Source organism: Eulemur rufifrons, chromosome 18 (assembly GCF_041146395.1).
Source record: "Eulemur rufifrons isolate Redbay chromosome 18, OSU_ERuf_1, whole genome shotgun sequence".
In the NCBI taxonomy this organism is placed as follows: domain Eukaryota; kingdom Metazoa; phylum Chordata; class Mammalia; order Primates; family Lemuridae; genus Eulemur; species Eulemur rufifrons.
This window is the reverse complement of record NC_091000.1, coordinates 72062365-72075822: the sequence shown is the minus strand read 5'-3', so window position 1 is coordinate 72075822 and position 13458 is coordinate 72062365. Positions and strand designations below refer to the sequence as shown.

Below are 13458 nucleotides of genomic sequence, written 5' to 3'. Positions count from 1 at the left end.
GAGCCTGTGGGACACAACAGTCCTGACCTCTCAGGACACGAGGCATCTACCCTCCAGGTCATGTCAAGGTCAACGCTGCCAAGGTCTCCAGGGAGAACTGCTGACTCCGTCATGGCCACCTGGAGACACCATGAGGCAAGTTTAGTCGGACCCATAAGTCCATGTCTGCCAGAAAGGGTACGCTGGTCCCTGTTCTTGCGGATAATCAGATTTTTCCATACTTTCCTAACCTCCCGTCACATCAAAATTAATTAAACGATGACTCTATTTTTAGAATTTCAGTAGCTCATAATTTGCTCTCGGATCTCACATTAAAGAATGAATGTGGAGGGAATAAAACAGTTTCCGTGTTCGCAGGGAACACTCAGGGACTGGGGCTGGACTGGCTTTCTGCATTCACGGGCTCGGGGAACATCGTGACTCTTGTGCTCAGAGACACAGAAACATCCCACACCCTTGTTTCACTCTCTGTCCACCCTGTCCCCATCTGTAAAATCTGACATCTGTGCTTACCTAGGGTCATTGAGCTAAGTCAGTTGAGCTCAGTGAGAGCAGTTCATGATCCCTGTGGGTAGTGTCCTGTGCTCGTCACACTGGGGAGCAGAGGACAGGACCTCCGGTCCCCACTGAAAGGAGCTGAGAGCCGTCTGCTCTGAATTCAGCCAGGGGTCTGTGTAGGTGGGAATCAATAGCTCACCCCACTCGCTCCCCTGCCGATGAGGAAAAGGATGATGAGGAACAGTGACAACCCTGGGCTTTATGCACCTCCTCCTGACTCATGTCCACACCATGTGGAGAACGTCCTGCAGAGAGTGTCCCAGCTTCCTGTGTCACAGTCGCGTGCCACACATCCTCAGCATGGCTCCTCTGCATGTGTTTAGGTCACAGATCATATCTAGATTGTAGCAACAAGAAGAGAAACAGCGCAGTGACGGACTGGAAATCCTTGGACAATGTCTGGTCGGGCAACGGGTCTCTACCAAGTTCAAGAACCTGCTCAGAAAGTGACGCTTTGGGGAACACATGGATGAGCTGGGTCCAGTGTCCTGTGGTGGGAGACACCTGACTGCATCTGGCAGCACCTGGTGACTTCTGGAGCAAAAACATTCTCCACTTGCCCAAAATGCTGGCCCTGTACACCAGATCAGAAGGTCTTTAATGCAGCAAATCAGCTGGGAAAACGGCTCTGCCTCTATGGCCAAGGAATGACATGGATCCCCTTGGGGTGACACAGGAGGAAGGAGATGGAACTTAGGACAGTGGCCACAATACAGCACGTGAACTGGCTGCCTGCTGTGGAGCTGTGAGTGAGCTTGGAGAAACAGAAATGTTATCTTTTCAAAAAATGTGTTTGGTGAAAATGGGGACCCAGTGGCCACTGGGGCTTAACATACGTCTCATAACTGACGTCATTCCACAGCCTAGTGTGGGGGTGGTTTAGGGTGGAGGGACACACTGTCAAACGTGGCCGAGCAGTCCTCCCTCCTTCACTCTGACACGAACGCTCGGGGTCCATGATGACACGAGTTCCACCCTCAACTCAGGCAGGTCCAGCAGCTGAACTGCAGAGACCTGGGCCACAAGGCGTCTCCCCGGTGTCAGACTCACCAGACCGGGGTGGGACTGGAAGCCAAGAACATGAGGAGATGGCTTGGGGGCCCCTCTCCCCTGCCTGCCTGTCCCTCTCAGCTCAGCCTCACCTGTTGTGTCCCTAAACCACATTGCACATGGGCACCATGGAGCCTCATCACCCCAGAGTCATGACCTTGACCTTCCCATGTTTGGTTAGTGGAACACAACCACAGCTCAGCGGTTTCAGGTCAACACACAGATCTACGGAACAAGGTTTCGTAAAGGTGCTCTGGATCCCTGTCCTGTGCAGCATGTGAATGAAATGACCAGAAATGTAAAACCTGCCATGAGGTTGACAAGTCTTTTCAATAGAGATGGTCACGTCGTGTATTCAAGGACCTGCACATGGACTAGTTTAATCACTGTGACGGCTGGGAAAGGGAACACGAGGGAGTAGAAAGAAATCCATTAGCAGCAAGTATGAAGTTTAATGTTCAGTGACAGGAAGGAACAACCCGAAGCAGCCTGCACAGAGGGGAGGACGTAGGTGGTGGGAGGTCACACGTGACACAGGTACAAGCAGAGACACAGCCCCCTGGGAGAGGACTGAAGCCAACGTAACCCTGGGATGCAGCAGGGACACTCAGACAGGACAGAAACCACATGGAAAAACTAAGTATTTGTTCGCTTAGTGTTACAAACTGCATTTTGTTCTATACTTTCTAATGGATTTGGAGGGACGGGAGAAGATACAGAGAAGAAAGTCATGAGAGATCTACATTTTTACATTGCAAAAGTTTGACATTATTTAATTTAGGAAAAATCCTAAGATGTGTTTTCATGGTGAAGAAATGGTGGGATGACTACTTCACAACCATGAAAAACAAAACTCGTCGGGAAACTGTTTCTGCCTAGATATTTCCATACAGACACAGAAATGGACAAGAGGGAACATGCTTAGATTTACTGAGAAATGAAGGGGTCTATGGCGTAAGTACATGTCTACACCACTATGGAGCATGGCCGATCGGGAGGTGTCCCCATGAGTGGTGTCCCCTTTAGGCCAGACCACCTGACTTATGCATCCGCATGGCCCAGGCACCTGGGGGGCAGGGCTCCTAACATTCCATGCACCCGCACAGAATTCTGTTATGACGACCGAAGACCGTTACCTGGCTCACTGAGCTCCACTGGCTCAGTTTCATTGGACTGTGAGCTGCTGGAGGTGACTTCAGCGCTGAGCTCCGGCGTTGTGAGCCTGATTAAGTCTCGAGTGCTGTTGGCGGATCACATTTTTCTGACAGTAAGTGAAGAAGTCCAGTGCTGGTCCTCCCTCAGTCCCGATGAAACCTATTGGATTTCATTTGTTCCTCACCCACCATGTGTTTGGGTTTCTCCCCCCAGTCCCTGACTGTGCCTCTCCTGCCACACTGGCCAGCATGGCAGGGTCCCTCTGCCCCTGGTCCAGGCAGAGGGCAGAGATGGACAGCCGGGAACTGCGCTCCCAGCTGGTGGATGCAAAGGAGAAGATTCTGGACCTCAGGGAGAAACTATATACATCAGAATCAACCGCTTTCTCCCTGGCCAACCAGCTGCGGAAATATAGTAAGTTCTATAGGTTCACATGCTCAGTGAGGAACGGTTGTGTGTGTTCTCTCTGAGAAAATAAAGTCTCTAGACTTGGTGCTTCTCTTCCCTTTATCAAAATAAATTCCATCCTGATTATATTCCCAGGAAGGGAAAAGGGGGTATTTTAACCCTATTTTTCTGAGGATGGACAAACTGAGGCACACAGAGTTTGGCCACGATTCCAGGTGAGGAGTAGGGTGGGGCATGAGGTAAAATGTCAGTTATTTATTCCTGCAGCTGCCAAGGAAGTGCCTGTGATTTGGGCACAGGCTACACCGGTTTGTCTCAGGAGCCTGTGCACTGTACCAAATCCTGCAGTCACATAACGTCACTGTGGTTGTAATTTCTGGGACTGATGAGCTTCCATTCAATTCAGGCTTGTGTTGAGGCCCAACAGGAAAGCACTGAGCTGCCCCCTGGGGAAGGTTGGGATGGACACAGCCCCTGCTTCAGAGGAGCTTCCAGAGGAGTGTGCTCCTAACGGCAGTTGTGACATTCCTTAGTGACCCTGTCCAGGGGGCTGACTCTGGTGGGAGAGAAGCTTTCCCACCCCTGTGTGTCCCCTGAGCTGGGGAACATTCAGGGACACAGGACGGCCAGCAGGTGCAGGTGGACCGTGACAGTCTGAGCTAGGAGACATTGGCCCGCGTGTGAACAAGGGACGAGGAGGACAGCAGCAGCCCCTGTGACAAGCAAAGCCATGGGTGGGATGGACCCCACCCCCACCCCAGTGCGCCTGGCCACTGCCAGCCCTTGTCCTGCTCAGGAAGAGAAGCCCGAGCGACTGAGGGGTCCTGGGACAAGGGCACGTGCACAGCAGGATTGGAAGGAATCTCGCAACTCTGAGGCTGAACTTGCATCCTTTTCCTACAAATTATTTTCCAATAAATCAGAGGATTATTTTTAATCAAAAGGAATGAAAGAGAAGAATAAAAATTGAAGCCTGTTATGGAAGTGAAGAGATGAGTTCTGGGAAAGGACAAACTGTGTTTTATTAACACCTTTCCATCTAATAACATAAGCATATGAAATACTGGGAAGAGGAAGAAGATGGAAGAAGGCTGAAGACCGTGTGTAGAGCAGGGACCCTGGGAATGTCTCCAGGTGCCAATGCAAGTTGTTTGTCTACGCTGTGCCTCAGTTTCCTCCTCTGTTTACACGGTGCTATTGTAGCACCTATTAATTGGAGTTGCAATGATACATTCATTAATTCCTGTGTCGCTTTTACAGCAGAGCCTGAGAAGAGGAGCCACTGTGAGCTCCCAGTTCTCTCACTTCCAGTGTGACCCGAGCCTCACTAGCGTGTGGGAATTTTCTCTCAGGTCCTCGTGGTCTAATGCCTGATGTTTCCCACAGGTGCATCCAGACGCAATATCTACCTGTGAGAGGCTGGTGCGCTCTTTGCATTCCCAGCACGAGGGCCCGACCAGTCCTGGGGTCCTGGGGGCCTTCCTAGCTGTGCAGGCATCACTGCATCACGCCCCATGCAGTGATTTGCGTCACAGGCTGCACCTTGGTCACGTGGCCCCTGATCAGAGTCAGACCTTCGGGGATACGAACTCTGACTCTCCTAAATCCCAATTCGATTTATGCCAACTACCTTTATGTGCCTTTCAGCTTCTCCTTCCTCATCTTGCAATAGGGATTCTCAAGGCCATGGAGATGGGAGGGTGAGAATTAAAGGTGTAGAAATCCCCACATAGGACCTGGGACTGGGGATATTTTGGTCCCTGGAAGGGACCCTGCTACCTCCCCTGTGGGCAGTGGCCACAGCTTCCCACTGAGCCGGTGTGTGTGTCTTTCTCAGAGTGTGGCGAGTTCAGGGACGTCCTGGAGTCCGTGCTGGGGGTGAGGCTGGACTTCTGGGAGGAGGAGCGGGCAGAGACACCGACCCTGGAGGACGAGCTCAGGTAAGGGTGCTGTGTGCGGGGCAGGCAGGGGACATGTGAGTCTCTGACGTGGGCAGCTCAGCTGGGACATCTAAGAGCCCACCTGGGCCAAGAGAATGGCAGGAATGGATGAGGCTGGCACGTTTTTCACAGATATTAATAAAACAAGATGAAAACAAAACTAAGGATGTATTCTGGCCCACAGCCGTGACTCAGAGCCATGTTTTCTCCTTTCAAACAAGAAATTGTTAAGGTGAAAGTCACGTAACATAAAGTTAACCAAGGACAGTGACAACTCAGCAGCATTGAGTGTAGTCACACTGCGCATTCAGGTGATGGAAACACTAAAAGCCCCGACTCCACACTGAGCGATATATGCCTGTGACAACACTGCACTTGGACCCCTCACAGTCATACAAGTAAAACTTTACCGTGTTGTGCAGTCACCGTCCCATTTACTCTGAATCACACTCACCCTGACTGAATGTGGCTTCTGAGTCTGTTACCCAAAGAATGTTGTCCCCTTGGCCTGGTCATCCTGTGTCTTTCATGCTTTTGACTGGCCCCAGCTGGACCTGCCACATTGCTTCCTGTGGCTGCATGTCCAGTCGCTCCAGAACGTGCTGGGTGTGTCTTCATGTGGAAAAGGCCTTGGCCACAGTGAGGGACGGAGGGACACCGTTGTGAAGCCAATTCAGGAAGACACCTGGCTCCTCTTACAGGAGAAACAGGAAGGGAGCGTCAAGGATCTCACAGGGGCAGTCTGTGACGCACGGGAGGCTTTCCCTGCACATTCTTCTCTCTCTTTGCCACAAGCAGGTCACCTAATACGTGCTAGAATTGCACTTGGAAGGCTTCCTGGGGACATCTTTCCAGAAATGTCTGCCACGGCCCATATAATCTATTGTCAACTGTGCCTTTTCATATTTGCTTTTTCTCCCACCATAGGGAAGCCAATAGGGTCATTGAACAGCAGGCCCGAGAGCTGACCCTATTGAGGCAGGTGTTGAGAGAGGGGAGAGATGGCTCGTTTCTCCTCCAGCAGCACCTGCAGGCCCTCCTCCTGCAGGACAATCTTGACAGCTGCCAGGGCCAGGGCCTCCGTGAACACCTGGCGGAGGGGCACAGGCTGGCAGAGCACCTCGTCCACACGCTCAGCCCAGGTGAGTGGCCACGGGCCCTTGGGACTCTGAGGTGCTCCCAGGTGCTGGCTCACAAGACACTCCACTCACAATGTGGCTCTTTACCCGGCTGTCCTGGTTTGCACGTCACATTTATGGCCATGACAGGAACAGGGCTGGCCAGTGGGAGCAGAGGACAGAATGCTCAGGGTGGGGGTCCCAATGTCCCCACTCTGTCCTTCCTCCTGATGCATCATGGCCTTGAATTTATCAATTCTTTTTTCATGAGTTTTGCTTTTGTGTGTTGTGTCCAAGGTCCCAAATCTAGGTGACCAAGCCCAAGGATTTGTTCTGTAAAATTGCACTCAGTCAAAAGGCCACACTCAGGGATCCAGAAGGACACATGTGGCCCCAAGGCCCAAGGTTCCCCACTCCACAGTGGACCTTATGCATATTTAATTAGCTTCATACTTAAGAATGTCTTTTTTGAGCTACCTTAAATGGCATTGTGTATTAATTTCAAATTCCAGCTCTTCATTGCTGATATTTAATTAATCAATTGATTGCATATATTAGCTCTGTATCCTGCAACCTTGCTACCAATGGCTTATTCATTCCAGAAGCATTTTGTTGGTGCCCTCATTGCTAATTCTTTGGGATTTTTTATATAGACATTAGCTTTTATTTCCTTTCCTCATCTTATTGAAAAAATTAGACCTTCCAGTGTGATGCTCAGTGGGAGTACACTTCTGACGGTTTGGGCACTTCTATGACTGCAACGGCCTATTTTTTTATTTCTCAAAGTTCTGCAGACTCATACTCCAGCAATTAGTCAATTATGCCTTAGATTTTCTTACCATAGAAATGGTCCACATGTAGAGATCTGTGCCGGTGTTCGTAGGGATGGTGTGGAGCTACTCAATGTCTGACTGGACATTTCTGAAATTCTATGCAGAAAACCACAAAGAGCAGGAGGAGGAGAAGGAAGAACCACCAGCCCCCAGGTAGCAATGAGCAAGCAGGGTTTGGAGGAGGGTGGGTAAAATAGGGGAGGCCCAGTTGCACTGGCCAAGATGTGAAAGTAGCCACAGATTTCACAGCAAAGGTGCATGAAAACTGTTTGTTCTTTGATGACATTCACGGAACCAGTGAAAAATTCCTTCCATTAACAAGGTTGTTCACTGTCTTCAAGGCACTTCCCAGTAACTAGAACAAGTCAGTCTTAGGGATTTCTACAATCATGGAATCTACCTGTTCTCCCTCCCATGGCTGAACTCAGTACGAGATGCCCATCTGCTTTCTGCGTGGTTGGCCTTCGCTTGTTGGAAGTGACCCCATAGCAGGGGATATGAGCAGACTGAAATATTTCCACCATGTCACTGCATTGCTAGACGGGGTCCTAGAAGACACAAGAGCTCCTGGACCTACACTCTCAGGAGCCTGTGCTCACTGTGCCGCTGCGGGAACAGTCAGCACGGTCCACGCAGGAGACTGAGCCACTTCGTGGTTCTCTGTGTGTGCTGTCTGCCAACACTGTACGAAGGGGACAGTTGTGTCCCCTTCCTCAGAAGCTCCTTACGTGGCCAGTGCACAGAGCACTTGCTCCTCTCTCACGCCTGCCCTCGAGGCACCCACATTCTTCCTTTCTCATAAGAGCATAGTTTTCTTTCTTTTCTAAATGACAGCCCCTTGCACTCTGTGGCTGGTCCTTCATGGCTCTCATCAGCACCGCCTTGGATCTGGTGTCCAGTCCCTCTTGGTTCGGTTCTATTCTTTATGCCACCAGGCTGAGCAGAGAGGAGCAGGAGAAGGAGAAGGCGAATGGAGTCCTTCAGGGCCAGTTGGGTGAAGACCACCTGACTTCAGCCAGTCACCATGACCTGGCTGACACTGACCAGCCTGCCTGCACTGGTGCCATCCTGTTTGATGAGCAGGGCAGCTCCAGTGTGCTGGATACAGGAGGGCTGTTTTCCTCTTCCTGTTTCAGGGGTGGCCTTGCTGCCTCTGGGACCTCTGCCTGTGTCTCCTGATCAGGACCAGCCGGGGAAGCCGTGGTGCCTGATCTCTCTGAGCTTAACATTCTCTCTTGTGCACCCCCAGGCTCAGCGGGGAGGAGGAGGAGGTCAATCCCACCCAGCAGACCTCACTGCGGGAGCAGCATGTCACTGTCCGCAGTGGCCAGGACCTCTCTGAGTCCCGCCGCCCTTCCAACAGTGCTGCCCTGCTGCCTGATGCGGGAGACGTCTGCGCCTGCCCAGGTACAGCTAGTGAGTGTGTCCGGTATAAAGTAGATGAGTCCAAGTGTCCTCCCAGGGAGCCTCCATGTTCTCTGTGCCCCTCATCTGTCGCCAGGTAGAGAGATGCCAGCAGGCCCCGGAAACACACTGATTTGGATGAGGGTGGCCGCCTGAGCGTTAGGCACAGACATCAGGTGTGTCAGGCAGCCAGGCAACTCCCGAATCCCGGGCCAAACACTTACCCAGGGGACACCACGACAAGGTCACAGTGGGCACACCAGAGCTAAGCAAAGTGGGGGAATTGAAGGAACTGTAACCGACTCTCAGCCACCGCTGATGCCTGTGCACGGCAGGGGTCTGCACGAGCCCGTTCTTTCATGTTGGGACTTGTGATTTGTCCTGCAGGTTCTGATAATTGTTACAAAAGCACCAGTGACTGTCCCAGTAGGTTGGTGGTCTTGCCTGTGTCTGTGTAAATGTTACTGTAGTTCCTGGATTCCAGGCGCAATCTCTCTGTCCCCTCTAATTCAACTGATCCTTGCCAAGCCTGTGTCGGAATACCAGAGGAATTAAACCTGTCATGGCCACATCTGCAGTTGTCCTTGATATCAAGAGAGACGGGGCACAAAGCTAGAGAAATCCAGAAGAAACCGTGCAAGTGTCCTGTGACCTTGAGACCGAAATATGTTTTAACTTTTCCCAGTAAGTTCAGACCTCACCATGACAATCACCCGCCACGCTGGGGGTGTTTTACAGGACGGATCAGCACGTGGTCCCTCCCCAGTGCCTCAACGTCCGCAGACGAGATGGGCACAGCTCTCTAAGGGTGTCTGAGGTCACACGGGTCATCTGTCTCCAGGCCCAGATGGGCCCAGCGTGTGTCATGGTGGGAATGGCACTATTTAATGTCTGGACATTTCTCAATTTGTTTGCAGAGAACTATGCCCATGAGGAAGACAAAGAAGATCTAGAATCACTGGCCTCCAGGTGACAATGAATTATCAGGGGCTAGAAGCAAGGGTAGGACATGGCAGGGCAGGGTGGTGTCTAAGGACAGAACGTGAGGCCAAAGTCACCAAGATTTCACACTCGAGGCAAACCCAGCCCACTGGTTGTACTGACACATTCACTGCCCCGGAGCTGGCAGAGCCCTGCAGCAAGGCGTCACCTCCCCCGTGGTCCCTCTACTTCATGGCACTAGTAGCCTGAGTCTGACCGAGGGAACTGACCGGTCTCAGGGGCGTCTTGCCCTTGGATAGATCCCGGGTTCTCCTGCGTGAGGCTGTGACTGGCAGGGCGTGCATGTCTGCTGTCTACACTGTGGCCTTGGGTCATTGACAGGAATGTCCTCGGAAACAGTCTCCCATGGCACAAGTTTCAAACACGAGTCCTAGAACACACAAGATCTCAGAGAGTGTATAGCACCTCAGGCCCCATGTTCCCTGCACTGCTGTGTGTGAAATTGACCATCATCTGTCCCCAGGGTTGAGCCAGGGTTACGGGTCCCTGTGTGCTGTGTGTCCTGCCTGCACCTGACAGAGGGTCTGGGGTCTCCTCCTCCTTAGATCCGCATCTTGTCAGTGCACTTTGCACTGCCGTGTGGTCTCTGTCTCTCTATCTGTCTCTCTCTGTCTCTGTCTGTCTGTCACCCCGATGCTCAAATCAGCCGAGCTGTGCCCAAGACAGAGGGGGAGGTATCCTGCCTCCTTTGCGAAGGGAGGCCACACATCATTAGACTGCCACCTTCTGCTACCCATCAGGCCTCGCAGGGTGCTCAGGTGTCTCATCCCTTCTGCCTTCACCTTTGGTTCTTAGTCTCACCACTGTGCCCAGTGAGCTGCAGGAGGACGCAGGGACTGAAGGACTGTCACAGGAACTAACGGAGCAGGATTTCCCTCCTGGTGGTGCTGACCTGTCTGAATGCCAAGAGCCAATCAGAAGCGCCACCTCCCTGTCTGCCCAGCATGAGGTCGGCTCTGTTCTGGATGGAGCGGGTGAGTCCTCCCGTGATAAAGCTGGTCAGTCTCACTGGCATCCCAGGTGGCCTCGCTGTGCTCAGTCCTCTGCCTGGGCTGAGCGATGTCCCTGCAGGCCGACCCTGGAGACAGGGTTGGTTCCCGTCAGGTGCTTGGGCAGAGTTTTCCACACAGACGGGAGGTGGGTCTGGGAGCTTTGCCGTCTGCCCAGCCCCTGACCGTTTCTCTGCCAGCCCGGGCACCTGGGATCTCTGCTTCCCCAGGCACACACCTGACAGGTGACATCTCCTTCATATACTCCATGTCTTTCTGCGTTGCCACGGTCACTGGGTGGTCTCACTGACCCGCAGGGACATGAGAGATGGGTGTTCTGGGAGGACGTAGCAAAGAGAGCACTAGGATTGCTCCCACTGAAGCCTCTTCTGCTTTCAGCCCCCACGCAGGAGGCCTGTCCCCAAGGGCCTTGGAGTGGAGACTTGAGCCCCTGCGTGTCACAGGTGCAAGCTGCAGACACACAGCTGCAGCCAAGCACCCTGGTGAGCGACTGTCTGCGGCTGCCGCTGGACCAGCAGTGGGGTCGTGGCTGTGGCTTGGCCACATGGAGCCTCCCCTGCGAGCCCTGGATCCTCGCAGCCAGCGCTGACTCTGGGCACCAGTGGCTAATCCTCCCAGGTGGGCAGGACAGGGGAGCAGGAGGCTCTGATGTGGGGGTTGCTGTCACCATGCCGGGGGGCGGGGAAGGGATAGCGGGGCCCCTCCATGCTCACTCAGGGCCAGGTGGAAATCCACGGTGCTCTCCCATTGGGAGAAGAGCAAGGTCTTGGGTTCTGGCTCAGACCTGCCCTCAGGTCCTGGCATGACACTTCTTGGTTGTTCACCGTGGCTATGTCACCTGTCTTCTCAGGTCTTCACATTTCACTTCACACACCTGAGAGCCCTGAAACATAATGTCGATATTTAATTGTTTATGTGATCATTAACACCATTTCCAAAGTGGCTGATTCAGTACCAATTGTTCAACTAAAACTATGACCATGTCATATCTAATCCTTCTATCTTCCGGTGATTTGTCACTTACATAGCGATTTCACGTGGATTTTTTTTTTTTTTTTTTTTTAACAATGTTGCTCCTGGGCCCACCCACAGGTCAGTCTCCCGACATATCCAGGTTGTATTCCAGTTCTTTAATGCTCTTTTGGAAATAAAGGACCACCTTTTTTGTGAACTGTCCAAATCAGTTTGCCCTGGGACCGTCCCACCTAGTTGGTCACCTGCAGGCATGGCAGGGCCGTGTCCTCCGTTTCCTTCTCAGAAGGACCCACTTCTGCTCAGACTGTCTTACCACAGAGCTCCCAGCCCCCATATCCTGTCCTGTCCCTCCTTGCTCTCTGTCCCTCTCCATCTCCCCCCGGAGCCTGTGGAGCTGCCTGGGGCTCCTCTGTCGGGCGATGCCCTCATGTGAGAGGTGACAAGCCCCAGGTACCCAGGACTGCATCAGGGTCATGAGCGGTGAGGAGCCCCAGTCTGGCCCCTTGGGGAGGGCTCCTGTGAAGGGCTCAGTGCTCACACGTCGTGAATCCCAGACTCGTGTCCTGGTAACTTGTATCATCTAAGCCTCTGCTCTTCCCTCTGGTCTGTCTTCCAGTTCTTGGATTCCCAGGAGCCCAGCCAAGACTCGCCCGGCTGGCGCAGGCAGTCTGCCCTCTGCTCGCTGGCCCGAGTGGCCTCAAGCCGAGGATGAGTGAGAGAAAGTTGCTGTTGAGCAAGTGGAGAGTGGCGTGCAGTGTCCCAGGCCTGCGGCTGCGGGTGCAAAGGTAACCCCACCTGCGTTCTCACACGCACGCACTCCTGCTGCTCTCTGTGCGAGGTGACAGGTCGTCTCCGGCTGCTCTTTCTCTGCCACGTGTGTTCCCTCCAACAGCCGCTGTAAGCTCCGTCTGGTCTCGATGGTCAAGTTGATCATTGACTTTGCAAGGCCAGCCAGGTGCCTGGAATGCACCTGCCAGAACTCAAGAATTTTCCTTCTTTTCCACCCTTGGGAACCCGTAGCTCCCTAGGAATGGTCCCCGCCGTGACTCACTGCAACCTCTGAATGAGAACAGTTCAAAGTGAGCACATCTTTGGCTCCTGACCAAAAGGAATGTAGAACCTGGTCCCAGGCAGGAGACCTGCACTGGCCTTGTGAGATTTGTGTCCAGCCCCAGAGGTGCAGGGCTGGGTGACGGGGGTGCAGTATCCAGGGACTCCGTGTCCAGGCACTGTGGACTCCTTTGAGCTGACATTAGCTGAAGAACACTGAAGGCGCCCTCAAGTGACGTCAGTGCAGAAATAGTTGCGCAGGGCAGGACATCAATCCTCGTAGACCATGGGGTGCTGAGGCATCTGCTCTCTCTGCATTTCATTCCCGTTTCTACCTCTGCAGGTCCAGGCAAGAGTCCCTGCTCTCTCCGTGCAATTCCATGTGGAATCTCTCCTTCTTCCTTTCTTTGCCGACCCTCTCTAGGAAAATACTTTTACTGTTTCTGAATCCTGATCCCTGTCCCAGCCAGGGTGCCCCACAGCCTCCAGTGGCTTATTGATTTCTCCATTGGACCCTTTCTCTCCTCCTTCCAAACAGTGTGGAAAGGGCCAGAGGCCTGGGTTCTCGTTGCGGGGTTGTCAGTAACAGGTCACGTGGCTTTAGTGGAGCCTCAGCCCTTGGGCACCACGCTCTCCTCGTCAGACCAAGGGGGACTGGACGTGGATGAGTGCGAGGTCTCATCCCTCCTGCCTTCCTCTTTGGTTCTTCCTCTCCCCAGTGTGCCCAGGGAGCTGCAAGAGGACGCAGGGACTGAAGGACTGTCACAGGCACTGACGGAGCAGGATTTCCCTCCTGGTGGTGCTGACCTGTCTGAATGCCAAGAGCCAATCAGAAGCGCCACCTCCCTGTCTGCCGAGCATGAGGTCGGCTCTGTTCTGGATGGAGCGGGTGAGTCCTGCCGTGATAAAGCTGGTCAGTCTCACTGGCGTCCCAGGTGGCCTCGCTGTGCTCAGT

General features: G+C 53.1%; 1 protein-coding gene across 1 annotated transcript; it reads left to right on the top strand.

Moving 5' to 3' along the window:
- The first annotated feature begins 2557 nt into the window (after positions 1 to 2557).
- On the top strand, positions 2558 to 10642 carry LOC138398829 (putative neuroblastoma breakpoint family member 5). Its single transcript, XM_069493280.1, has 9 exons — positions 2558 to 2562; positions 3041 to 3177; positions 5009 to 5111; positions 6039 to 6253; positions 7167 to 7215; positions 8312 to 8469; positions 9384 to 9435; positions 10264 to 10314; positions 10636 to 10642. The coding sequence occupies exons 1-9, from the start codon at positions 2558 to 2560 to the stop codon at positions 10640 to 10642; spliced, it is 777 nt and encodes a 258-aa protein (XP_069349381.1).
- Positions 10643 to 13458: the final 2816 nt, after the last annotated feature.

Bases quoted from the DNA above. Each gene is read 5' to 3' on its own strand.
- LOC138398829 (XM_069493280.1), top strand. The intron at 3,178-5,008 runs GTAAGTTCTATA...TGTCTTTCTCAG, and splicing joins CAACCAGCTGCGGAAATATA to AGTGTGGCGAGTTCAGGGAC. The intron at 9,436-10,263 runs GTGACAATGAAT...TTTGGTTCTTAG, and splicing joins CTAGAATCACTGGCCTCCAG to TCTCACCACTGTGCCCAGTG.